This window comes from Aotus nancymaae, unplaced genomic scaffold (genome assembly GCF_030222135.1).
Source record: "Aotus nancymaae isolate 86718 unplaced genomic scaffold, 86718_ANA_hifiasm-v0.15.2.pri h1tg000036l, whole genome shotgun sequence".
Classification (NCBI taxonomy): domain Eukaryota; kingdom Metazoa; phylum Chordata; class Mammalia; order Primates; family Aotidae; genus Aotus; species Aotus nancymaae.
Window position 1 is genome coordinate 17,699,555 of NW_026988450.1, and position 27,927 is coordinate 17,727,481.

The following is a 27,927-nucleotide window of genomic DNA, read 5'->3' on the forward strand; positions in this document are numbered from 1 at the left end:
TTTTTCATCATATTTGGGAAGGTTAAATATTTTCAGATCTGAAATACAGGTGATACCTACAGTAATTTGCCTGCTGCTTCGATTGTAACTGACAGTACTTGATACCCTGAAGTTTGTTTCGACAAACTATAATTTAGCAAATGATTCTTGTCCACGCCCCTAGCTATAGATATGCTTATGAAGCCTGTTTTACTTTAGACTGAGCTCCAAGGAAAAGAGAACAGGGAAAATGTTCTAAGATTGATCCTCAAGTTCATGCTTGAAGAATATGCAGGAATTTGCCTTGCAAAGGAGTGTGAGGGATTTTCAGCTTGTGCAGAGTCATGGAGAGCAGTGTAAGCTCATGGCACATGTGGAGAATCTTCTATGGTGTGGTCTGGTCTGATGATGCCTGTGCATTAAGGCAGCAGAGGAGGTAGAGGTCAGAACATATGTGGCATGTTGTATGGAGTGCTAAGAGCTTTGATTTTGTTACATAGGCTGGTGGATTCCAGGAAGGCTAATCACCAGAATAGGCAAAGAAATATGTCAGAAGAAATGTTTCTTAATCCCATCCTTTGAGATTCTGATTTAGTAGGTCTGTGATAGATAATGCATGGGAATTCACAGTAATGTTTTAAGTAGGGGAATGACATGGCCACTTTTATATAATGTTTTTTCAGGCAATGGTGTGGAGATAAGTTTTGGAGGTGGGGCAGGACTAAACATGGAGATAAGATGCTTTTCCAGAAGTCCAGATGTGAGACTGAGGACCCAAACAAAGGCAGTGGCACCAAGAACTGAGAAGGTGTGACAGCTTTACAATACATTTGAGAGACATAATAGTACTATTTGTTGACTGTGTGGTGGGTAGGAGTCTATGATAACTTTCAAGTTTTTGGTGAGGGTTATATAGAGTAGGCAGTTGAAAATATGAATTGTGGCTGCGGAAAGAGTTCTGGACTTGATTTGTAGTCCTGTACACCATCAACATACTGGTGTTTGTTAAATTAGTACCATCGTCTAGGATCAGTGTCTAGAAGAGAAGTAAAGGAGGCTGAGAATAGAATACTAGGGAATTACCAACATTTGCGAAGCAGAGAAAGGAATGGAGAGAGGGTGAGAGACAATGGCAGTGATAGCAGTTGTGACTGGCCAAGTAAAGTGCCCACTGAATGTGTCACTTGGGATCACTTCATGACTTTTGTGAAGGCAGTATTGTTGGAGTGATGCATGTGAAAGCAAAGGCCATAGCTGTGTGTTGAGAAGTGAATGAGAATAGGCAGTCGACCCCAAAAGTACTGCATTTTACTATTCTTTAAGGAAGCTCAGCTGTAAAGGGAAGGACAGAATGGACAGGAGACAGTGAGCAATGAAGGGTGAGGTAAAATTTTTTTTTTAAGGAATGGAGAGGTTTTTACACATAGATTGAGAGAAAGGTTCTTGGAGAGAGGAAGTTGGAAAAAGAATTATTGGAGGAGGATAGGAGACAATTATAAGATACAGAGTAGAGATGAAGGGATTCTCTTTGGGTAGAGGCAAGGACACTTCCATCGTGATGAGAAGGAAGAGTACTATACAAGTGGGTAAGTTTTAGAGGTGTAGGGATAATGTGGAGTTTGGTTTTCTTTACATATAAATACTTCAAAAAATTACTTCCTTCAAGCTTCTGTGTAGAGAAGACATACTGAGCATGTCTTTGTCATTATTGTTAAACAGGAAAGTTCCATGTCCAGGGCGCAGTCACCCCCGGTACCTGCCAGGAAAAATCAGCTCCGTGCAGAAGGTAGAGTTAACTACTAAACCTGTTACCAAGAGTATTTCTCTTTTTAGCTTTTCGTTTTGAAATAATTATAAACTCTTAGAAAATTGCAGAAACAGTATAGAGAGGTGCTGTGTACCCTTTCCCCAACTTTCCCCTGGGGTAACATCTTAGGTAGTACGGTATCACAGCCAGGAAGTGGACATTGGTGTGCTCTACAGACCATTAGATTCCACCAGTTTTTACATGCATTTATGTATGCATATCTCTGTACATTTTTATCATGCACAATTTGTGCGACCAACACTACAATCAAGATACAGAATTGTTCCATCACCACAAAGGAACTCCCTTGTGCCTCTTGTTTATAGTTACGCTCCCCCAAGAATATCGCTTCTAAAATTCCTGTATTATAAAAAATGTACTTGTAGGTCCTAATGACATTATGATCTGTGTATGTGTGTATATATAAAATGTTAAAATATCTTTCATAAAATTTTCTCTCTGAGTAGTTTCACTTTATTATTAGTCAGGTTGTGTTTTAGTGTTTAATCTTTCATTCTTATTCCTGTCTTGTGTTTTACTTATCAATGGGAATTTGCAGAGGAGAAAAAAAATGTAATTATGGAATTGTCAGAAATGAGAAAACAACTTCGTAGTGAAGAGAGGCGTCTACAAGAGCGATTGCTACACATGGACAGTGATGATGAAATTCCTATCAGGCAAGTTTAGAATTGCATTTTTTGTTTTCTCTTGAGTTCTTTTATCTTATCACCTAGCCAATAATTTTGTAGGTTGGGAACAGGATTAATTCATCTTACTTAAAATCTCCTTACTTTCCTTTTTTTAGTCTTTTACAAAATCAGCTGTAGAAATTTAGTTCTCAAGAGGATTAATGTTGTAGGGATGGAAATTTCTCTATTGGAATAATTACAGATGGTAGTTGCATTTTAGAACTTCTTTTATCTGTTTTTTTAAATATTTTCCATTAATAACGTAGTTTTCTGAAATACTTTTTTTCAACAAAGTCACTTACAGACTACTAAACATTTCTGATAATTTTTGCCAGAGTCATAAATTTTCTAAAGCAGTCTTCTTCAAACTTCAGTTTACACTGTTTAAGTAGGTTGTAAAATCAACATAGTGGGTAACTACCATATTTTTTCTCTTTTTAAAAATAAACTTTCTACTTTGGGATAATTTTGATTAGTAAAAAGTTACAAACAATACGGAGAGTTTCTGTACCCGCTTCATTTGGTTTTCCCTATTGTTAACATCTTGTGTTACTGTGATATGTTTGTTACAACTCAGGGGCTGACATTAGAACATTACTCTGAACTAAATCTGAGACTCTTTGGATTTCTCCATTTTTCTACTGATGTTCTCCTTCTGTTCATGGGCCCCATATAAGATGTACCACATTGCATTTAGTTATGTCTCCCAGTCTCCTCAGGTCTGGGACAGTTTCCCAGTCTTCCCTTGTTTTTTTTTAACTGTGAAAGTCTACATGGGCACTGGCCAGGTATCCTGTAGAGAGCCTCCTCTTCCCAGTCTGAATTTGTCTGATGTTTTCTGATAATTAGACTGGGATTAAGGGTTTCTGGAAAGAGGAACACAGTTGCTATTCTGACATCACATTGTGTTAGGGGTACATGATATCCACATGATACCTCTGGAAATGTTAACCTTGGTTAAAGTAATGTTTGCCAGGATTCTCCACTGGAAAATTTGGTCACAAATCACTAAATCTAGCACACTGGCAAGAGTGAGAAGGGAGTGGAATTAAGTTTCATCTCTCAGAGCAGGGGTTACCTACATATAGTTTTTGAAGTTCTTCCATAAGAAAGATTTGTCTCTTCTTCCATTTATTTAATTCAATCACTTATTTATCACTGTCATCTCATGTATATTTATTTTATACTTTGGGTTATAAGCCAGTGCTACATTATTTATTTCACAAATTGTTCCAACTTTGGCCTTTGGGAGCTCTTTCAGGAAGACTCCTGTGTCTTTTTGACATGTCCCCATCCTTTTGTTTTTGGAACACTTCTTTTTTTCTGGTACTACCAGATGCCTCAGGATCATCTTGTATTTCCCCTGCCCCATCCCTAGAATCAGCTGTTTCTCCAAGGAACCCTGGTTTCTTTTGGAGAATGTATTTAGAAACCAAATAAGCTGGGTCTGCTTATTGCTCAGTGTCACTGCTTCTAGGCCTTCTGGATAATATATGTATGTATACTAAGTCATAAATATAAATATATCTATAATTGTTCCTATGTCTGTCTATTTGTATACATATTAAATTCATGCTGATGTCTCTGACTCTAATCCACTTGTGGTAGGATTTTAACATAGCATGTTAATTTGCCTAATTATGCTTTGTTTAGATTTCTGTTTGAATTCTCCAGGACTATCGAAACTAGGTAAACAAGTTGAGGAAATTTCAGGATATAGATTGGCTAGATAATGAAACATTAATCCAAGGTGGTAATTTTCAGTGATTCAGTAATTCTCCCATAGTAGGTCAGTAAGTTCTAAGTAATTGAGAGGTAGTGTTTTTTTTCTATGTTTACTTTTACAATGTTATAAATGCCTTAACTGTGCAGCTTTCCATCTTCTAAACATGCATATTTATCAGTTTAATGGGTTGTTGATATTTTATTTTCATTTTCATTAATAAATTCTTATGGCAAACCAGTATGATTTAAGAGTTTTCAAGCAGCCTCTCAATTTTCTCACTTGAAAATTACACATGATAATTTCTACCCCTTGAGAGTCTAGTGAAGAATAAATAAATGTATGATTTTGAAATAAATAAATGTATGTATTTGTGACTCTAAGTTATAACTTAAGTTAGATGTCATATGTTAGAATTATCATCATTTAGCAATAATTGGTTAAATACATTTACTTTGGAATAATTTTAATATATCCTGATTAAAGACATCTCAGAGTTCTTTATTTCAATTTCATGAATATTTGTATAAAAGGAATCTCTTATTCACTAATTAATTTACCATATTATCCAACTCCTATTATGTGTGCTAGGCTCAAAACAAATGTGCTGCATACAGCTCACATGTGAATATTTAATAACCTACTCCCTAACTTATCAGTTTATTTAACTATTAGCATTAATAGAAACTAGACAGCAGTACAATTTAATGGTCTCTTAGATGCCTTTTTAGTATTTTGCATTTTAATGAATCTCCATAGAGTTCCTTTCACCTTAGGTATTAGAGTTTTCTGTCAGTCTTGACCAGGGTCCTTTTATAGCTCCAGTGAATGGTCCCCTGCTAAAAAGGAAACTCCATTAGAGCAGGGGCATTGTCTGTGGGGATCCCAGCTATCTTGTCTTGGTGCTTAGGGAAGATTTAGTGATCAACAAATGATGGAAGGAGTCTGACTAAGCCTCATAATCACTGTAGCTTAGAGCTACATTTTCAAAAATAGAGGAGACCTAGCGCTGAAGGAAGCAGCAGTAGGTGTTTTATTTTATTTTCAGGACTAGAAACACCATCCCTTTCTTATCATCACTCCCTTAAAGCCCTGGCAGAAAATTCCCTTACTTCCTGCTCTCTATTAATTTCCTAGGTACCACAGGAATCAGTTAACTAGTTAGGTATCAAGTTCCTTGTAAGATCTATTGTAAAGTTAACGTTGGGTCCTCTGAATAATGCCCATATTGAACTACATATTAGTATCATATTTCTATTTTTTATTTTTTTAAGACAGAGTCTCACTCTGTCGCCCAGACTGGAGTGCAATGGCATGATTTTTGGCTTGCTGCAACCTGTGCCTCCTGGGTTCAAGTGATTATCTTGCCTCAGCCTCCTGAGTAGCTGGATTACAAGCACCTGCCACCACGCCCAGCTAATTTTTGTATTTTTAATAGAGACAGCGTTTCACCATGTTGGTCAGGCTGGCCTCGAACTCCTGACCTCAGGTGATCACTCATCTCAGCCTCCCAAAGTGCTGGGATTACAGGCATGAGCCACCTCGCCCAGCCAGTACCATATTTCTTTTTCTTTTTTTTTGGAGACAGAGTCTCTCTCTGTCACCCAGGTTGGAGTGCAGTGGCACCATCTTGGCTCATGGCAACCTCTCCCTCCCGATGCGATTCTAGTACCTCAGGCTCCCAAGTAGGTGGGACTACAGGTGCAGGCTACCACACCTGGCTAATTTTTGTATTTTTTAGTAGAGATGGAGTTTTTCCATATTGCCCAGGCTGGTCTCGAACTCCTGAGCTCAAGCAATTTGTCCACTTCCCAATGTGCTGGCATTGTAGGCGTGAGCCACAGGGCCCTGCCTATTACTGTATTTCTATGTGTGATTTCTGTTTTGGGCTGAAGGGAAGGTAATTTATTGATTATCTCATGCAGGTCAGGTACTAGGTACTCAACAATATAAAATTTATCTTAATTCTGGCTGGGTGTGGTGTCTCACGCCTGCAGTCCCAGCATTTTGAGAGACCAAGGCCTGTGGATCACCTGAGGTCAGGAGTTCAAGACCAGCCTGGCCAACGTGGCAAGAATTCCATCTCTACTAAAAATACGAAAAAAAAAAAAAAAAAAATCCAGGTGTGGTGGCACATACCTGTAGTCCCATCTACTTGGGAGGCTGAAGCAGGAGAATTGCTTGAACTCAAGGTGGAAGTTGCAGTGAGCTGAGATCGCTCCACTGCACTCTAGCCTGGGCAACAGAGCAAGGCTCTGTCTCAAAAAAAATTTTTTTAATCTTAATTCTCTTGTTCACAACAAGACTATAGGGAGTAGACATCTGCATTTTACAGATGATGAAATCAAGATCAAACTGCTAATAACAGAGCTGGTCTTTGAATCTCAGTTTTTCTGACCTCAAAGTTTCTGAACATCAAAGACTGTGATCTTTCATGTTCCATGAACATTTTATTTTTTCCATGAACATTTTAAAGTAAAACTAAATGATTCTACTCTTGTAATAAGGTATCTTGCATCTGAGGATTTTGAAAAATTTCAATGACATTATAGATATGCTATATTTTAAGATAAAGGATTGAACTAATAGAGCTATTCGAATAATTTTTTGTTTTAAGAGACAATGATCTCCCTCTGTTGTCCAGGCTGGAGTGTAGTGGCGTGATCACAGCTTATTGTAGCCTTGGCTTCTTGGGCTCAAGCAATCCTCTTGTCTCAGCAGTAGCTAGGACTACAGGCCCACACCATCATGCTTGACTTATTATTATTATTATTTTTTTGAGGTGGAGTCTCGCTCTGTCACCCAAGCTGGAGTGCAATAGCATGATCTTGGCTTATTGCAGTCTCCTCCTCCCGGGTGCAGGCAATTCTCATGCCTTAGCCTCCTGAGTAGGAGGGACTGGAGGCGCACACCACCATGCCCAGCTAAATTTTATATTTTTAATAGAAACAGGGTTTCACCATTTTGGCCAGGCTGGTCTCAAATTCCTAACCTCAAAGTGCTTGATTTGGCCTTCCAAAGTGCTGTGATTACAGGCGTGAGCCACTGTGGCTCGCCAACTTTTTTTTTTTTTTTTTTTTGAGATGGAGTCACTCTGTCATCCAGGCTGGAGTTCACTGGTGTGATCTTGGCTCACTGCAACCTCTGCTTCCCAGTTCAAGTGATTCTCCTGCTTCAGCCACTCGAGTAGCTGGCACTACAGGCATGTGCCATCACACGTAGCTAAGTTTTGTGTTTTTAGTAGAGATGGGTTTCTCCATGTTGGCTAGGCTGGTCTCGAACTCCTAATCTCAGGTGATCTGCCTGCCTTGGCATCCCAAAGTGCTGGAATTAAAGGCATGAGCCACCACACCTGGCCTAATTTTTTTTTTTTTGTAGTGACAAGGTTTTGCTTTTTAGGCCAGGCTGGTATTAAACTCCTGATTTTAAGCAGTCCTTCTCTCTCGGCCTTCCAAAGTGCTGGGATTACAAGTGAGTGCCACAGCACCTTGCCTAGAATAATTTTTTAATAATATGATGTGGTGAGACTAAATTTCTTTTACAGTGAATTAGATGTGAACTCACATATTTTTCCCATAAAGCATATTTTATGATTTGTCATTTATCTATAGGAAAAGGGAAAGGAATCCCATGGATATATTTGATATGGCTAGACATCGGTTGCAAGCTCCTGTCAGAAGACAGTCACCTAAGGGCTTAGATGCTGCCACTTTTCAGAATATTCATGATTTTAATGAGCTGAAAGATAGAGGTGAGTAGATTGCTGCTTGTTTAAAGATAGAACAGGAGTGTTGTACCCATGTTTAAATATCTATAAAGATCTTTGTACCCTTTTTCTAAAGTAGAATTTTGTTTACAATATATGTTTTAAGTTAAAATGAATGAAACTTCTGTATTCTCCATATCTTCAGTTTACCAGTCTGGTAGATGAAGCTTTAGTTTGGCTAAGTTCTTTCGGGGAGCATATAGTGTTAAAAGTCTGAGATGGATGAGATCAGAGTATGAAGAGTGGAACTTTGCATTTAATGGAGGATGGACAGACTGAGCTCATGAAAAAGACTGAGGAGAAGCCAGAGAGACTGGAGGAGAAGCAGGACAATGTAAGATCCTGAAACCTGAGGGGAAAGAGTATCAAGGAGATGGGATTGTGTAAGATGAATACTGGAAAATGTCAGTTGGATGAGGTCATAGGTAACCTCAGCTAGAGCTTTTTAAGTGGAAGATGTGATCAGAAGCCAATTAACTTTGGAATGAGGATTGACTAGGAGGCAAGTTGGAGATAATAGGCGTAAGCCTTTCGGAAGACCCTTGGCTGCGAAAGGGAAGGGAAGGAGAGGGATCAGGAGCTGGAAGAGTCGTTAGGATGTGGATATGAGGAGCTATGCAGGAGAAAGAGGTTCAGGCTCTGGTAAAGGAGGGAGAGTGATTGTCGAAGTGAGCAGGGTCCCTGGGTAGGCAGGAAGACATCTGGGGGATTTGAAGGAAGAGGTGGGAGAAGCTTTGATGTAGCCATTTATAGGGTGAATGGAAGAGAAAGTTGAGTAGGGAAATGGGATTGCCAGGATACATGAGGTCTGGGAGACTGAGAATGTGTGGAGGAACCAAAGTGTGTGTTGTGTGCTTTTCCTTTAGGCATATTCAGTAGAGCAGGTGTTGGAGCAGAAGAGGCAAGATTATGGGATGTGCATATAACCTAGGCCAGAAAACTGGAATTTAAGCTTTTTATCCTTTTGAAAGTGATACTTATTATAGCAAATTTCAAAATACAGAAAAATGGAAGGAAAAATCACTTTAGTCAAACTACCTATATATAAGTACCATTATCATTTTCCATGTTTTCTAGTCTTCTATCTGAGCATAATTAAAATTCTGATCATAAAGCTTTATACATACTTAGGACCATACAACTGTATATATATTTAGGATCATTTCTTTATATTGTGTTATTTAATTTTCTCTATTTTTTTCACATAGTTTTACATGTTTTATTAATTACATATACCATAGTTAATTTTTATGCTATAATATATTGATTACTTACTATCTGCCAGGCATTGTGTTAAGCCCATGGGTCTCATGAGGAGTTTGGTCTGGGGACCTGTGAAGTCAAAACTGTTTTTATTATAAACTAAGACATTATTTGTCTTTTTCATTCTCATTCTCTCATGTGTATAGAGATTATCGAGAGGCTACATAACGTGATGATTTTATCTCTTTGAAGCTAACAGAATGTGTCCTTGTGTATTCTTGTGCTTTAAAAATTTCTTTAATTTCTAATATGGTGGGGAGGGGGGAGAGAGAGAGAGTGTGTATGTGTGTGTGTGTGTGTGTGTGTGTGTATGTGAGAGAGAGAGAGAGAGACAGAGACATACATAAGTAAAGCTCTTTGGGGTCCTCAATTTTTAAGAGTGTAAAAAGATATTGAGACCAAAAAGGTTTAAGCCATAGAAAGGAGCCATTCATTTCCCTGTGTTACTACATCTTGCCCTCATTCACCTATGATTTGTTTGTTGGTATTGCTTTTTAATGAGTTTGGAAGCAGTGAAGCCAGGGACCAATCCAAGTTTATGTGTCCAGAGACTTCTGTTAACTTCTGAAAATGGATATTAGCCATTTTCACTATTTTGTTCTTTTAATAATTTCTGATCATAAAGCTTTATACATTCTTAGGACCATACAACTGTATATATATTTAGGATCATTTCTTTATATTCCAGCAGTATAATTAGTGAGTCAAAGGGAATAATATTTTCAAGGCGTTTTATATATTTGAACTGTATGTTTCTTTTCAAGATTTAAAAATTTTTATTCTTGGCTGGGCGCAGTGGCTCATGCCTATGATCCCAGCACTTTGGGAGGCCGAGGCGGGTGGATCATGAAGTCAGGAGTTCAAGATTAGCCTAGCCAACATCGTGAAACCCCATCTCTCCTAAAAATACAAAAATTACCTAGGCATGGTGGCAGGAGCCTGTAGTGCCAGCTACTTGGGAGGCTGAGGCAGGTGTGAATCACTTGAACCTGGGAGGTGGAGGTTGCAGTGAGCTGAGATCCTGCCACTGCATTCCAGCCTGGGTGACAGAGTAAGACTTTGTCTCAAAAAAAAAATTTATTCTCGCAGGGGATATTCATGAAATTGTGACAGAGGTAAATTCCTTGAGAAATGGCATTTCCCTCTCAAGTTCCAGCCAGTCTGCATTTATCTTACTTCCTGCATATTTGTAAGGACTAAAATATTAATTGGTCAGTAACATTTTTTTCATGTTTCTAGTTGATTTTAGGGATTAACTGTGATTACACTGTCTTATGGCTGTCTTAGTCATAGCTGTGTGACTATCCACTTGGATATACCTGCACGTAGTTTGTGTTCTGGGTAGCATCCTGGGGGCTAAGACAGGTAAAGGTGGTGAATGCAGCATCCACTGCTTGTTGTGGGGTATTCCTTATGTTGATAAGTTTGTGAAAAGGCACTTATTAAAGAATATTAATTTCATGTTCTTTAGTTCTGTGGCTGTTTTAGTGTCCTTTGACTTTAGTGACGTTTTACTATTTATATCATTCCTTGATTTTGAAATTAGGTTATGTTACTTACAGTGAAGTTTTATAAAATCCCATTTGAAAACAACATTTAACTTAGTTATATAATGTACTTTTTGTACCAGATTCAGAAACACGAGTTGATCTGAAATTTACGTACCCAGATCCTCCAAGAGATTATCACACCTTAGAGATTCAGCAGCAAGCCCTGCTAAGAGAGCAGCAGAAGAAGCTAAACAGAATAAAAATGCAGGAAGGTGCCAAAGGTAAAAAATAATCATTGCTGTGTCAAATAGTATCAGCATGCTGTTCTTCTGTAGGCTTTCTGCATCTCTTCTATTGATTTCAGTCCCAGGCATCCTCCCTTCACTGGCAGCCCTGTGTTCACAGGCCCATTTGGCCTGTAGTCCCAGAAAAGAACAAGTGTGAGAGAGCTCTGAGTGGCTCCACTAGGGTGATGTATTCATGCATGAGAGGGGCTTAGCCATTCACTGTAGCCAGGAGGATTAATACTTTGACCAGGCCAGGTGACATCTGCATGAGGAACTAGGAACCGAAGGAAGGAATGTCAGGCAAACACGTCAGTGTCCTGTTGGGCATTTGTCTACTGTGGTGTGAGTGTGTTCAAGTTTTAATGTGGCATAATATCTGTAAAGCATCAGACTGGATTATGAATATGTTTTTGTATAATCAACCAGTTGAAAAATACTTAGTGTGTGGTTACTGGGAATGCAGGTTCTGGCCTATATCCAGGGGATATGGTGATGAATGACATAGACTGCTGCTCTCGAGGAGGTTATACTTTATTGGAGAAGTTAGCTGCTGAAGAAGTATAACTGTGATGAATGCAAAGAAGAAATCTAGAATCCCACTGGGTTGGGGTTGGTGGGCACCTAGAAGCAGAGCAGGGCTAGTTGTCTCAGAGAGCACTAATGGGCCCTGTTGATAGCCACGTGTATGTACTGCATGGCCTTCCTGTCTGTATTTCACCAGCCTTCAGGCCATCGAGGTTAACCATGGAAAGTGAGTCATGAAAACACAACAATCAAGATAACAAGCATGGAAGGGATGCTCCTGCCAGTTATTTTTATGAAAATTTAAGATCTACTTTGGGAGACTGATCTGGCTTCCAGAATCTGTGGAAGCTTCTTTGATGTGATGAATCTGAGGATAGCATCACATCGAGGTTAACCATGGAAAGTGAGTCATGAAAACACAACAATCAAGATAACAAGCATGGAATGGATGCTTCTGCCAGTTATTTTTATGAAAATTTAAGATCTACTTTGGGAGACTGATCTGGCTTCCAGAATCTGTGGAAGCTTCTTTGATGTGATGAATCTGAGGATAGCATCACAGGAGTAAGCGGTACAGCACTTTAGGCCCAGATCATAGGTCAAGACATTGATAAACATTTGTATAGGGATCATCTTCCTTTCATCTGATACAGAATTTTTAATAACAGCCTCATAGCCCTGTGACAGAATAAGCCTAATTCTACGATAAGCAGTAGATGTATCGTCTGTATAAAGGAAAGAAGCAAGTATATTCTTCAACCTTTTTACTCAGTTTGGTAGCATTTTTCTTTAGTCTCAAATGAAGATCTGATCTTGTGGGATTTGGCAACTTAGACTGATTAGCCCAAAAGTAGTCCCCAGGTGGATACAGGTACATTTTGGCACTGAAGGTATCTATCTCCCACGGCAGTCTCCCCCTCAGCTTCTAGCAAACACTATGATGAACTAATTCATAAGAATATGGCCTCACCATAAACAGTCAAAAATACGTCTATAAATGTCTGAGAAGGAATACAGGTTATCATTGGCAGCCTGTTTATTCTCAAAGGTAGTATCTGAAAAGGGCAAATGGTACTATTCAAAGGAGCACATGGGAAGGCTGGTCATATTGGAGAGGCTTTGAGATACCTTATCCAAGATCTTTGCCTCTGGAACTAAGTGCCTGGAATTGAGCTTATTTCAGTTCCATGTAGGGGAGCCCCTGTTTAACTCCATGCAACAACTTTCTACAAATTGTTGAAATGTGACAGAAGATGGCGAAGGATCCCATATTGATCATTTTCTTTGTCTCTTGGCATTAAAATTTGCAATGATTTTACTCATTATGTTCATTTATGTGAATGGGAGAATTTTATGCAGCTAGAATGGATGCCGGGCTATGTTTATTAATAAGTGATATCTTTAAAATATTCTGAAGTGTGGTAGTTGAAAAGTAATTTCCAGTAGAAAGCTAGTCAAAAAAGATATGTTAAAATTTAATTTTATACATTAAGCATTTTCTGACCTTTTAATTTGCTTTTGTTCTCCATTGACTATAGTTGACTTAGATGCCATCCCAAGTGCTAAAGTACAAAAGCAAAGAATGGTAAGCAACCAGTTAAAATTTTTCAAGTTAGTTTTTGGGGGATTAAAAATTTTTAGGCATATGATGATCAAGTAATTCAAATTTTGAATTATGCAGAAATATTGAATTAAGAAAGAACCTAAGTCTTATCAGTGAAGTGGATAGCTTAACAAATGTTAGTGTAATATATAGAGAAAACATATTGTAATAGGTAAGAACAAGATTCTAGTGCTAGGCTGTTCCAGTTAGTCTCTTTTTAGCTGTGTGACTTAGGGCAAATTATTTAATCTCTTTATGCTTTAGCTTCCTAATCTGTAAAGTGAGGATAATAGTACTTACCTCTGAGGTGGCTATAAGGAGTAAATTAATATTTGCAAGATATTTAGAGACAGGCCTGGCATATAAGTTTTATATAAGTGTTTATTAAATAAATAAAAATAGCTCAAGTGTTGTTGAGAGAACTAAGTGAGATAATATATTAAAAGCCCTTACAGCAGGACCTGGCCCGTGATGACTGCAATGTGTTTGCTGTCATTACCATGAGAAGTAGTGGGAGTGGGAGTCTGTAATGGAAGTAGTGCTGAGGTCTACAAATAAAATAAGCAAAGGCAGGAAACAGAGAGTGATAACTCTCACCCATATCCTGAGGGGGGTACTTTTTCTGCAAGACTGAAATGAGTATTTCCTATGGACCAGAAACTGTTCTAGGTGCCAGGGTATAGGAGTAAACAAAAGGGACAAAAATACCTGCCCTCTGACAGCTTACTTTCCAGAATATAATCAAATACATCGATAGTTTGTTGAAACATGGTGCTATGGGAAAGGCAACAGCAGAGAAGGCAGCTGGAGGACCCTGGGTGGGAGGGTTTATAGTTGGAAATACAGTGGGCATGGGGGCTCACTGGGTAGGGAACATTCGATTAAATAAGGACACCAGAAGGTGGCCATAGGAAATGTTGGGGGGACTTCTGGAGGATGAACATTCCAGGAAGAGGCCCCAGTGGGAGTTGGCATGGTGCATGTAAGGAGCAGTGGGAGAGCCATGAGCAAGGGCCAGTGGGGCACGTGGGGCGGGGAGTGACCAGGGGAGGCAGCAGGGCCTTGGGGACCATTCCAGGGCTTTGCCTTTGACACTTGTGCATGTGATGAGAAGCCACCAAGGTCTTTAAGTGGAAGAGTCACATGATCTGCTTGAGGTTTTTACTTGATCCACGGACTGCTGTGCATTTAGACTGAGTGGGATAGCAGGCTGTTGCAGTAATCTAGGCAAGAGACAAGCTCACTTTCTGATAATGAATGCTGTGCATCGGTATAATTCATTGCCTTAAAAATTAATGGACAGCTCTTCGCTGGAGTGTCTTAGTAAAGCCCAGAAATGTGGTAAAAAGGTGAAAGGAGGTGGAGTTGGATGACTTTAGGTTCCTTCTGACATGTTAGTGTTGTTATTCTCTATATGTAAATTTAAGTTTTCTCTCATTTTGTAGCTCATTATAATAAGCCCAACCTTAGCATTATTTTTGTCCTTACTATACTATATGGTCCACTGTATCTGTGCTGCATCATCATGACAATTGCTGTCACATAAGGCTATCATTATCTGAGGGTAAACCCCTCTCTCCCCTAACACTGACCTACTCCAGAGCAGAAACTCTTAATTCATCTCTGTATCCCCAGTTCCTAGCATGGAAGAAATAGTAAGTGTGCTATACAGGTTTATTGAAAGGATGAATGAATCTTGGCAGTGGCTTAAAGACTTAATGTTTAATGGGGGTCTTTGCTTCATACTCATATTTTCATCACTCATAATGTGATCCTTTTATGACTTCAAGCATAAGGGGACAGGAAGGAGTGGAGTTAGGGAGTAAATGTGTTAGCTTGTAGAATCTGTAGCCTGGAGAGAGTGTCTTTCATTGCTATCACTGTCTTGGTGGGAATTGTGTGTTAAGGCTTTTCAGTATTTTCTGAGAATTGGAGTGTAGTCAGTCCCACCTCTCCCCATCCTCTTCTGCTTTTAGGGAAAACAATATGGAAACCTGTGCCTATTAGTACAAATTTGTTTTTTTTCCACACAAAACTAATAAAAATAGTAATTGATACATGTTTCTTTTAGCCCAGAGATGATACTAGTGATTTCTTGAAAAACTCATTATTGGAATCTGATAGTGCTTTTATTGGTGAGTATATTTATTTTTTATTTTATTAAGGCTCTATTGTTTAAATATTAAACCTTTCTCCATTCTTAGAAAACCAGTGCTACTATACTCTTTGTTGTACAAAGTAGTTTAAAAAAGGGAATGTTCTTTTTTCTGTTTTAATGAATAACCATCAGATATGCCTTGCAAAGTTTTCAAAATCAGAATTACTGAAATGGACTTTAAAAGTCTTAGGAATAGTTGACAAATCTGTACATGAATATTCGTAACAGCCTCATTTCGAATGCCAAATGCTGGAATCAGCCCAGATGTCCTTCAGTAGATGAATGGTTAAACAAACTCTCATACATCCATGCCATGGAATACCCCTCAGCAATAAAAAGGAACAAACTTTTGAAACTTGCATGAACTTGGATGGTTCTTCAGGGAAATAGTCTGAGCAAAAAAGACAATTCCAGTAAGTTATACACTGTATGATTCCATTTACATAACATTTTTGAAATTACAAAATTAAATTGAGAACAGATTAGTGGTTGCCAGGGGTTGAGGGATAGGGAGAGGTGTATCATAGGGATCTTTGTGGTTTGGGAACTGTTTAACATCTTGTTTGCGAGGGTAGACACACACATGTAAATGGGAAATAAAATATATATCTTAGTACACACATAAAAACACATAAATGGATATTGGTAAGATGGTAAATTTGAATAAGATCTGCGGATTCTATCAGTACCAATATCCCGGTTGTGAGATTATACTTGAGTTTTGTAAAATGTTACCATTGGGGGAAACTGGACAAAGTGTATAAGGAATGTCTATTATATCTTACGTCTGTGTGTGTACCTTAATTAATTTAATCTGTTTACTATTATCTTAATATTTCAGTCAAAAAAGTTGTAAGACTAGTCTTCAGAAGATAAGTAAAGGTACCATGGGATTTATTATTTTTTTTAAAAGTAATAAACACTTATGTACTCTGATCATGAGTGTTTCTGCTATCCAAGGGCCAACAGGGAGTGATCTGGTCTACATATTAGTTGTGTATCATGCCAATTACTTTAGATTTTCATGTGATAAAATTCCAAATTAACTTATATTTCTGTCTTAATGGGTTTTTTTTGTTGTTGTTTTTGAGACAGGGTCTTGCTCTCTCACCCAGGCTGGAGTGCAGCAGCACAATCATGGCTCACTATAGCCTCAAATTCCTAGGCTCAAGCACTCCTCTCATCTTAGTCTTCCTGATAGCTGGGATTACAGCATGTACCACCATACCTGGTTATCTTTTTTATTTTTTGTAGAGATGAGGTCTCCGTATGTTGCCCAGGCTGGTCTCAAACACCTGGAGTCAAGGGATCCTCCTGCGTCAGCCTCCCAAAGTGCTGGGATTACAGGCATGAGCCACTGTACCTGATTTTTTTTTTTAATGAGTTTTTCCTTTCCAAGGAAGATGCACTGGGGAGAGAGGAAAGATAAAATGGCAGGAGATAGGGATGAGAAGATAGCTTGTAAGGGAAATGAGACCTGTCCTTCCTATCAGTGAAGATGGTCTGTCTGGGCCACTCAAGATGGTGTGTTGGAATATTGCGTGACACTAGACCAAAGGTACAGCAGTCTTTGCAGTCAACGGTCACTGCAAATGCTGCGTAAGTCATGGCTATGTTAACCACTGCTCTAAGGAATATAAAGCTGATGGTTTCAGTGCATCTTTTTTTAAAAAGTTTTTTTTTTTTTTCCAAGAAAGAGAAAGGGGGAGAGAGAACAGAATTTTTTTTTTTGAAAGAAAGAAAGAGAAAGAGAAAGGGGGAGAGAGAACAGAATTTTATTTTTGAAGGAAAGAAAGAGAAAGGGGGAGAGAGAACAAGAGTCTTGCTCTATTGCCCAGGCTGGAATGCAATCTAATACTAGGTATTAAAAACCTCTTTTATGCTGATAGTTGTGCTTAACAGCGGAGACAGGAAGGAATAAGGGAAGAAAATAACAAACAGCCAACCAATATTTCATTTAAGTCTGTGAAATGCTATGGAAATGCTGAAGAATGATTTACTTCCAATTATGTGGTCACTTTCAAAATAGGTGTAATGTGATACTGAGGAAAATGTATATTCTGTGGACCTGGGGTGAAGAATTCTATAAATATTCACTGAGTTTACTTGTTCCAGGTCTGAGTTCAAATCATAGATGTCCCTTTTAATATTCTATCTCGTTGATCCGTCGAATATTAACAATGTGGTGTCAAAGTCTCCCGCTATTATTGTGTGGGAGTCCAAGTCTCTTTATAAGTCATTAAGAACTTGTCTTATGTATCTGGGTGTTCCTATATTGGGTGCATATATATTTATGATCATTGACTCCAGTTGTTGCATTGATCCTTTTACCATTATGTAATGTCCTTCTTTGTTTTAGTCTTTGTTACTATTAAAGTCTATTTTGTCAGAGACGAAAGTTACATCTCCTATTTTTTCTTTTTTTGCTCTCCATTTGATTAGTAAGTCTTCCACCAACCCTTTCTTTTGAGTTTTTGTGTGCTTATGAGATGGATCTGGATACAGCGAACCGATGGGTTTTGACTTTTTATTCAGTTTGCCTGTCTGTGTCTTTGATTGGGGCATTTAACCCATTTAAATTTAGGATTAATATTGATATTTGTGAGTTTAATATTGTCGTTTAATACTAGCTGGCTGTTTTGCCCATTAGTTGATATAGATTCTTCATTATGGAGATACTCTTTACCTTTTGGTGAGTTTTGGGATGACTGATACTGGTTGTTCCTTTCTGTGTGTAGTGCTTCTTTCAGAAGCTCTTGTAAAGCAGGCCTGGTGGTGATGAAATGTCTGAGTGCTTGCTTGTTCATGAAAAATTTTATTTTTCCTTCATTTATGAAGCTTAGTTTGGCTGGATATGAGATTCTGGGTTGAAAATTCTTTTCTTTGAGGATATTGAATATTGACCCCCACTCTTCTAGTTTGTAGGGTTTCAGCTGAGAGATCTGCTGTGAGTCTGATAGGCTTCCCTTTATGGGTAACCTGACCTCTCTCTCTAGATGCCCTTAGAATTTTCTCCTTAGTTTCAACCCTGGTGAATCTAACGATTATGTGTCTTGGGGTTGCTCTACTTGAAGAATATCTTTGTGGTGGTCTCTGTATTACCTGGAGTTGAGTATTGTCCTGCCTTACTAGGTTAGGAAAGTTTTCCTGAATAATATCCTGAAGAATATTTTCCAGCTTGGATTCATTCTCTTCATGACATTCAGGTACACCTATCAAACATAAATTAGGTCTTTTCACATAGTCCCATATTTCTTGGAGACTTTGCTCGTTCCTTTTTACTCTTTCTTCTCTATTCTTGTCTTCTCGTTTCATTTCATTAAGTTGGTGTTTGACCTCTGATATCCTTTCTTCTGCTTGATCAATTTCACTGTTAAAACCTGTGCATATTTCACGGAGTTCTCGTATTGTATTCTTCAGTTCCATTAATTCACTTATATTCCTCTCTAAATTGTCTATTCTTGTTAGGATTTCGTCAAACCTTTTTTCAAGGTTCTTAGTTTCTTTACATTGGGCTAAAACGTGTTCTTTTAGCTCACAGAAGTTTCTTATTATCCACCTTCTGAAGCCTAATTCTGTTATTGGAATGCACTCGTTCTCCATCAGGCCTTGTTCCCTTGTTGATGAGGAACTGTGATCCCCTGTAGAGGGAGAGAGGCATTCTGATTTTGGGTATTCTCAGCCTTTTTACGCTGGTTTCTTCCCATCGTTGTAAATTTATCCACCTGTCTTTGTAATTACGGACTTTCAAATTAGGTCTCTGAGTGGACGTCCAACTTGTTGATTCCCAGCGCCGGAATCTGAGCAACCCACTGTGCTGGCCAAAACAGTGGCGTTAAGATTCGTGGTGCTTTTCTGCCCGGTCTGACTTCCTTCTTGAGTCCCTTCCTCAATCAGCTAAACAGGCGACTCTGCCTTCCCGGAGCTCCAAACGTTGACCAAAAGGGGACCCAGTCCCGTTTACTCTGCACCAAGAACCGCTGCACTGAGGCGCCAGCAAAACCACTGCGCCGGCCACAAGAGTCGCGCTGGCGACCCGTGGGCCTCCTCCTCTGGGAATCTCCTGGTCCGTGAGCAACAAAAATTCGTCTGAAAGTGTGGCGTCCTCTCGTTCTCTGTGCTTTCACTGGGAGCTACAATCCTGAGCTGCTAGTAGTTGGCCATCTTGGATCTCTCTCCTAAAAAGTTTTTTAAAATTGTAAAATACATATAAACATAACATTTACCATTTGACCATTTGAAAGTGTACAGTTGATTGGCATTAAGTATTGCTGTTGTGCAACCATCACTATCGTCTATCTCCAGAACTCATCTTGAAAACAGAAACTCTTCATATTCAAGAGTAATTCTCCATTGCCCTCTTCCTCCAGCCCCTGGCAGCTACCATTCTACTTTCCAGCTCCATAAATTTGACTAGGACCTCATATAAGTGGAATCATACAGCATTTATCCTTTGATGACTGGCCTATTTAACTTAGCATAATGTCTTTGAGGTTTATCCATGTTATAGCATGTGTCAGATTTTTTTTCCCCCTTAGAGACAGGGTCTCTGTTGTCACTCAGGCTGCAGTGTAGTGGTGTGATCATGGCTCACTGCAGCCTTGACCTCCCTGTGCTAGGATGATTCTTCTACCTCAGACTCCCAGGTGGCTGAGACTACAGCACACACTACCATACCTGAATAACGTTTTAAATTTTTATTTATTTTTTTGAATTTTAATTTTTTTTCTTGAGACGGAGTCTTGCTCTGTTGCCCAGGCTGGAGTGCAGTGGCACAATATTGACTCACTGCAACCTCCACCTCTTGGGTTCAAGCAATTCTCCTGCGTTGGCCTCCTGAGTAGCTAGGATTACAGGCTACCATGCCCAGCTAATTTTTTTGTATTTTTAGTAGAGACAGGGTTTCACCATGTTGGCCAGGCTGGTCTCGAACTCCTGACCTTGTGATCTACCTGCCTCAGCCTCCTAAAGTGCTAGGATTACAGGCGTGAGCCACTGTGCCTGGCCAATTTTTAATTTTTTTTGTAGAGACAGGGTTTCGTCATGTTACCCAGGTTGATCTCGAACTCTTGGGCTTAAGTGAGCCTCCTGCCTCAGCCTCCAAAGTGCTGAGCTTACAGGTGTAAGCTACCACACCCAGCCAGATTTCCTTTTTTATGCTGTGAATAATATTCCATTTTATGTGTGTACCACGATTTGTTTATCCAGTCATCTGTCAGTAGATGCTTGAGTTTCTTCCACTTTTTGGCTGTTGTGAATAATGCTGCTATGAACAGGTGTAAAATTATCTGTTGGAGTCACTGATTTCAGTTCTTTTGGATATACACTAAGAGTTGGTGTTTACTAGATCATATGGTAATTCTATTTTTAATTATTTGAAGAATCACCACAGTTTCCACAGCAGCTGCACTATTTTACATTCCTACCAGCAGTCCCCAACAGTTTTGATTTCTCTACATCCTTGTTAACACTTGTTACTTTGTTTTTTGAATAGTAGCAATCCTTATAGGTGTGAGGTGGCATGTCATTGTGGTTTTGACTTACATTTCTGTAATAATTAGTGATGTTGAAAATCTTTACATGTGGTTATCGACTATTTGTACATCATTTTTTAAGAAATATCTATTTAAGACCTTTGCTAATTTTTAAAATCAGGGCTTTTTGTTGTTGTTATTGAGTTGTGGGAGTTCTTTGTTATATATTCTGGATATTACCCCTTATACATGATTTGCAAATGTTTTCTCCATAGTAGGTTGCCTTTTCATTATGTTGTGTACTTTGATACATAGGAGCTTAGTTTTAGCTCTTAATGTTTAGATGCCTAATCACAGTGTCAAAATACATGTCGGAACGCTACAGAATGGGAAGGAGAAATACATGAATCCACTATTATGGTTGCAGATTTTTAACACCTTTCTATCAGAAATGGACAGAGGCAGTAGACAGAAAATCAGTAAGGACATAGTTGAATTCAGCAACACTGTCAATGAACTGGATATAATGGACATCAAAAGACAACTTCATTAACAGCAGAACAGACATTCTTCTTGGGGGTCACATGGAACATTCACCAGGACAGATTACAACCTGGGCAAGAAAACAAACCTTAATAGATGTAAAAGAGGATAAATCACACAATATCTGTCCCCAGACCACCATGGAAATAAACTAGAAATCAGTAACAGAAAGATAGCTGGAAAAATCTCCAAATACCTGGGAAATTAAATACCACATTTCTAAATAACTCATGGGGCAGAGAGAAAATTTTATATTTTAAAATATTTTGATCTAATGAAAATGAAAATACAACTTCTCAATTTGTAGGAGGTAGCAGAAATAATGCTTATCTTTCTACTTTCCTAATGTATGCATTCAGTTAAATGTAAAATGCCAAACTCTAAAACTCATAGAAGATAACAGAAAATCTAGACGACCTTTGGTTATGGTGATGACTTTTAGATACAAAACCAAAGTCACAATTTATGAAAGAAATAATTGATAAGCCAGACTATGTAAAAATTTAAAAAACTGGTAAATTTTTAAGATGCTCAAATTTATAGCCTTGAATGCATACATGAAGAAAGTAGAAAGATCTGAAATCAGTAAGCTTCCACATAAGAAAATGAGAAAATAATTAAATCCAGAGTAAGCAGAAGAGAAATAATAAAAATTAGAGCAGAAGTCAATGAAATTGAAAACAGAAAATCAATAGAGAAAATCAATGAAACCAAGAGTTATTTCTGAGAAGATCAGTAAGCTTCTAGCCAAACTAGTCAGAGAGAAGACACAAATTACTAATAACAGAAATTGGGCATATTTGGCTGGGTGCGGTGGCTCACACCTGTAATCCCAGCATGCTGGGAGGTCAAGGTGGGCAGATCACCTGAGGTCAGGAGTTCAAGAACAGCCTGGTCAACATGGCGAAACCCTGTCTCTACTAAAAATACAAAAATTAGCCGGGCATGGTGGTGCGTGCCTATAGTCCCAGCTACCTGAGCGGCTGAGGCAGGAGAATTTTTTGAACCTGGGAGGCAGAGGTTGCAGTGAGCTGAGATTGTGCCACTGCACTCCAGCCTGGGCGACAGAGTGAGACTTTCAAAAAAAGGGAGGGGGGCCCATATCACTACAGTTCCCATGGAAGTTAAAAACATAGTCCAAGAATACCATGAACATACCATGAACAACTCTATGCCCAGAAATTTCATAACCTAAAGTCTACTGCCTATTTATGGTAACTTAGCAAACTAGGAATAGAGCAGAAACTTCTGCAACTTGATAAAGAACGTCTACAAAAGTCCTACATCTAACATCATGATGATGAGAAACTAGAAGCTTTCCTATTAAGATCGGGATATCCTTTCTTGCCACTGATTAACATCATACTGGAAGTCCTAGCTAATATTAGCAGTAAGGCAGAAAAGGAAATAAAAGGTGTACTGACTGAGAAGGTAGAAATAGAATTGTCTTTGTTCACAGATGATGTGATTGTCTGTAGAAAGTCTGAAGGAATCAACTAAAAAACTCCTGGAACTAGTAAGCAGTTATAGTAAAGTTGCAGAATACAAGATTAATATATAAAAGTCAGTCATTTTACAATATGCCAGCAATGTATAGGTGGAATTTGAAATTAAAAATGCAATACCACTTTGTTTTTTGAATAGTAGCAATCCTTATAGGTGTGAGGTGGCATCTCATTCTGGTTGGTTGGTAGGTAGGTAGGTAGGTAGGTAGATTAGAACTTCTCCCAAGAAATACTGAGGTTTAAATCAATCAATCAATCAATCTATTATGTATCTATCTATTGATCTATGAACTGCCTAAGGAAAACTACAAAACTGATGAGAGAAATTGAAGGACTACTAAATAAATGGAGATACATCCATGGACAGGATGACTCGATATTGTCAAGATGTCGGGTCTTCTCAACTTGACCTAGATTCAGTACAATCCCAATGAAAATCCCAGCAAGTTATTATGTGGATAGCAACAAACTGATTCTAAAGTTCATTTAGGGAGGCAAAAGATCCAGAATAGCTAACACAGTGTTTAAAGAGAACAGAGTTGGAGGATTCTTGTAGCTGACTTCAAGACTTGTGATAAAGTTGTAATGAACAAGACAATGTGGCATTAGTGAAACAATAGACCAGTTAAATGGAATATAGAGCCCAAAAATAGACGCATGCAGGCTGGGCACAGTGGCTTATACCTGTAATTCCAGAACTTTGGGAGGCCACTTGCGGCCAGGAGTTTGAGACTAGCCTGGGCAACAAAGCAAGACCTTATCTCTACCCCCCTCCCCACCACCGCAAAAAAAAAAAAAAAAAAAAAAAAAATATATATATATATATATATATGTGTGTGTGTATATATATATATATATATATATATAAATTAGCTGATGTGGTGATGCACACCTGGCTAGCTATTTGGGAGGCTGAGGTGGGAGGATTACTTGAGCCTTGCAAGTTCAAGGCTACAATGAGCTGTGATCACACCATTCACTATACTCCAGCCTGGGCAACAGAGAAATAACTTGTCTCAAAAAAAGAAAGAAAAAGATTCATGAAAATATAGTCAGCTGATCTTTCACAAAGGAGCAAAGGCAGTATTATGATGGAAAAAAAGATAGTCTTTTCTACAGATAATGCTGGAACAACAGAACATCTGCATTTGAAAAAATAAATCTAGACACAGATCTCACACCCTTCACAAAAATTAACTCATAGTGGATCTTACATCTAAATGCAAAATGCTAAATTGTAAAACTCATACAAGGTAACAACAGAAAATCTAGATGACCTTGGATATGTTGATGACTTTTAGATACAAAACTAAAGGTACAATTCATGAAAGAAATAATTGATAAGCCAGACTTTGTAAAAATTAAAACCCTCTGCTGTGTAAAAGATACTGTTAATTAAGAGAATGAGAAGACAGGACAGAGACTGTAAGAAAATATTTGCAAAAGACATATCTGATAAAGGACTGTTATCCAAAATATACAAAGAACTGTTAAAACTCAATAAGAAAACAAAAAAACCTGATTAAAAGACTTGCACCACACATCACCATAGAGGTAACAAGCCTATGAAAGGATGCTATCATCATATGTCATTAGAGAATTGTAAAAATGAGATACCACCACGTACCTGCTAGAATGGCCAACATTTAAAACACACCAAATGCTGGCAAGGATATGGGGCAATAGGAATTCTCATTCATTGCTGGTGGGAATGCAAAATTGTAGCCAATTTTGGAAGACTTGGCAGTTTCTTAAAAAAAAAAAAAAAAAAGCGTATTCTTACCATACAGTTCCGCAAGCACTCCTTGGTATTTGCCTAAAGGAGTCGAAAACTTGTCCCTAAAGAAACCTGCACACAGATGTTTACAGCACCTTTATTCATAATTGCTAAACTTAGAAGCAGCCAAGATGTCTTTCAGTAAGTGAATGGATAGTGTGGTACATCTAGACAATGCAATATTTCCAGCACCAAAATAAAATGAACTGCTAAACCATAAAAAGGCATGGAAGTACCCAAAACTTATTTTAGAATAATAGCCTCACATCTTATCAATAAAAGTTACTCCTATTTTTAACAACCCATACAGTATACATTTGGAAAATCTGAATATCAATTCTACATTAAACAATGATAGTGTTGTATAAATGTTAAATTTTCTGAATGTTATAGATTTTAGCAGTGTAGGAGCCAGTCCTTTTTCATGGAAGATACACACTGAAATATTTAGAGACAAAATGCCGTCATGTCTCCAACTTGCTGGTGTAGCAAAGTGTCTTGGCAAAAACAACATGCCCCCAAATATATATAGAAATTGGCAAAGTAACTAATGGTGACTCTTAGTATTTGTATTATTCTAACTTTTCTTTAGGTATAATTTTTTTTCAAAGGAGTTGTGGCAGGTAATGTAGATGTTGTAGGCTCTTTGTCTCCATGTGAAATGAGCTATCAATCAACTAAAACGATTATAAGCAAAAAGACTGACAGTACCAAGTGTTGGGGATGTGGGGAAACTGGAATTCTTACAATGTAAAGTATAAATAGGTTGGTAGTTCCTCAAAATGCTGAACAGAGTTAACCATAATACCCAGCATTTTCATTTCTAGTTCTGTAAGCCAAAGAAATGAGAAGATACATCCACACAAAAACTTGAATGTGAATGTTCATAGCAGTGTTACTTATAATTGCTAGCAACTAGCGGATGTCCATCTACTGGTAAATGTATAGACAAAATGTGATATATCCATATAATGGAGTATTATTCAGCAGTAAAATGTTATAAACTACTTAAACATGGCACAGCATAGATGAATCTCAAACACATTATTGCTAAGCGAAAAGACAGGAGATTAAGTTGTAGAATTCCATTTATGTTTAGTGTTAGGTAAGGTAAATCTGTTGAAACAGAGCAGTGTTTGCCCGGCGCCAGCAGGTAGGAGTGGGGAGTGATTGCCATTGGGCACAAAGGAGCTGTTTAAGGTGATGGAAATGTTCTACTTAAAAGTGATGATTGCACAACTCTGTAAATTTACTAAAAATCACTGAACTGTGTATGTACACTTACAGTGAATGTATTTCATGGTATTGTAAACAAAATCTTAGTAATTAAAAAACAGGCTCTTGACTTATCTCTGGGTAAGATTTGAAATGGTATTAAGACTCCTTCTGCCTTTTGGGGACCTTTTAGGTGCTTACGGAGAGACATATCCTGCCATTGAAGATGACGACTTCCCTCCACCATCACAGTTGCCCTCTGCGCGGGAGCGCAGGAGAAACAAATGGAAAGGACTAGATATTGTATGTATGAAATTTCTTTTCTCCCCCTTTTCAGTTTAGAAGAATGAGCGCTCTGGGTTCTGACCCATGCTAAATCTGTTTGGCCCAATAAAGAAGCACTTGCTTGAAATTCAGACATGGGTCAGAATCTAGGCTCTGTGTTGACTGGATGACCTTGGGTAGCTATTGAATTCTGCTGCTTTGGCTTCTTCCGGGTAATAATAGTATTTTCTTGTCTCCTGGGGTGGCTGTAAGTAGCTCTACATCCCAGCCTTTCTTATTCTCTTGCACAATATATGTATTTCAGAGAGGCACAAGAAGGAACTGATGCTATTTAGTGAAAAGCCTCATAATAACCTAATTCTGTGATATAGGCGCCATTTCCATTTTGGTCAAGTGACTTGCCAAAGTCACATGGGCAAGAAGGCTGAGATTCAAACCCATGTTCTCTTCACTCTGCTCCACAGCTTTATGGTATAGCCAGTAAAAAGTACAGGCTTTGGAGTATATGTCCCAACAATGTCACCACCTATTAGGTAGGCAGCTTGGGCAATTTCTTAAACTTTGTCTATTTCCTTACATGTGACATGAAGATATAGTTATATGTGAAGCATTTAGCACTGAGCCAAGTATGCAGAGAGCTCTCACCAAGTAACAGATACTGCTGTTACTAGCGTTATTATATGTACAACATTACCAGGTGGGAATGGCTTTACTTTTTGTCGTACACAACCACCAGTCTACTTTTGGTCTCTATAAATGTATCTTTTCTGGACATTTCATATAAATGAGATCATACGCTCTGTGGTTATTTGTGACTAGATTTGTCTATCTTCTTTTGAAGGTCATTCATGTCGCATGTGCCAGTACTAATGCCTCTTTATTGTTCATTTTCCACTGTGTTATCCCACATTTTGTTCATTCAACAATTGATAGATATGTGAGTTGTTTTCACTTTTTAGCTATTACGGATACTATGAATGTTTATGTACAAGTTTTTTGATGCTTTTGTTACTCTTGAGTATATATACCGAGGAGAATTGTTGGGTTATATGGACACTTTGTATTTAGCATTTTGAGGAAGTACCAGACTGTTTCCGAAAGTGGCTGTACCATTTTACCTTCCCATCATCAGTGTCTGAAGGTTCTAATTTCTCTATATCCTGGCCATCACTGTCTTTTTTATTATAGCGATCTATTGAGTGTGAAGTGGTATCATGGTGGTTTTGAGTTGCATTTCTCTAATGACATTGAACATCTTTTTATGTGCTTATTAGCCAGTTGTATGTTTTCTTAGGAGATATGTCTATTCAAATCCTTTGCTGATTTTTTTTTTGAGGGAGTCTTGCTCTGTTGCCAGGCTGGAGGGCAGTGGCGCGATCTTGGCACACTGCAGCGTCTGTCCCATTCAGGTTCAGGCGATTCTCCTGCCTCAGCCTCCTGAGTAGCTGGGATTACAGGCACATGCCACGACGCCTGGCTAATTTTTGTATATTTAGTAGAGATGGGGTTTCACCATGTTGGCCAGGCTGGTCTCAAACTCCTGACCTCAGGTGATCCACCCACTTCAGCCTCCCAAAGTGTTGGGATTACAGGCATGAGCCACTGCGCCCAGCCCTTTGCCCATTTTCAAATTGAATTGTCTTTTTATTGAGTTGTAAGAATTTTTTATATATTCTGGCTACAAATCTAGTATCAATATATGATTTTCAGATTTTTTCCCATTCTGTATCTTTCTAACTTTCTTGATGGAGTTCTTTGAAGCATACAAGTTTTCAGTTTTGATGAGTTCTAACTTAATCTTTCTTAGGCTTTTGGTGTCTTACTTAAGAAACCATTGC

At 38.4% G+C, this 27,927-nt stretch overlaps 1 protein-coding gene and 1 long non-coding RNA gene across 18 annotated transcripts in view; one reads left to right on the forward strand and one right to left on the reverse strand.

Annotated features, from left to right (window-relative positions):
* The window catches only part of CSPP1 (centrosome and spindle pole associated protein 1), a 143,555-nt gene that overhangs the window by 112,060 nt on the left and 3,568 nt on the right, over positions 1–27,927 (forward strand). For 11 of the 17 annotated variants that reach the window (XM_012463670.3, XM_012463669.3, XM_021665929.2 and 8 more), the window contains 7 exons: positions 1,699–1,765; positions 2,346–2,463; positions 7,810–7,949; positions 10,858–10,998; positions 13,068–13,114; positions 15,204–15,267; positions 25,998–26,107. In XM_012463670.3, the coding sequence (XP_012319093.2) occupies positions 1,699–1,765; positions 2,346–2,463; positions 7,810–7,949; positions 10,858–10,998; positions 13,068–13,114; positions 15,204–15,267; positions 25,998–26,107 (687 nt within the window). The other 6 variants (XM_021667505.2, XR_002478127.2, XR_002478137.2 and 3 more) reach the window with 6 other exon arrangements.
* Positions 15,518–16,694, reverse strand: LOC135278015 (uncharacterized). Its single transcript, XR_010345563.1, has 2 exons — positions 16,519–16,694; positions 15,518–15,681 (listed from the first exon to the last, which is right to left on the reverse strand). It is a non-coding gene; the product is annotated as an uncharacterized LOC135278015 (long non-coding RNA).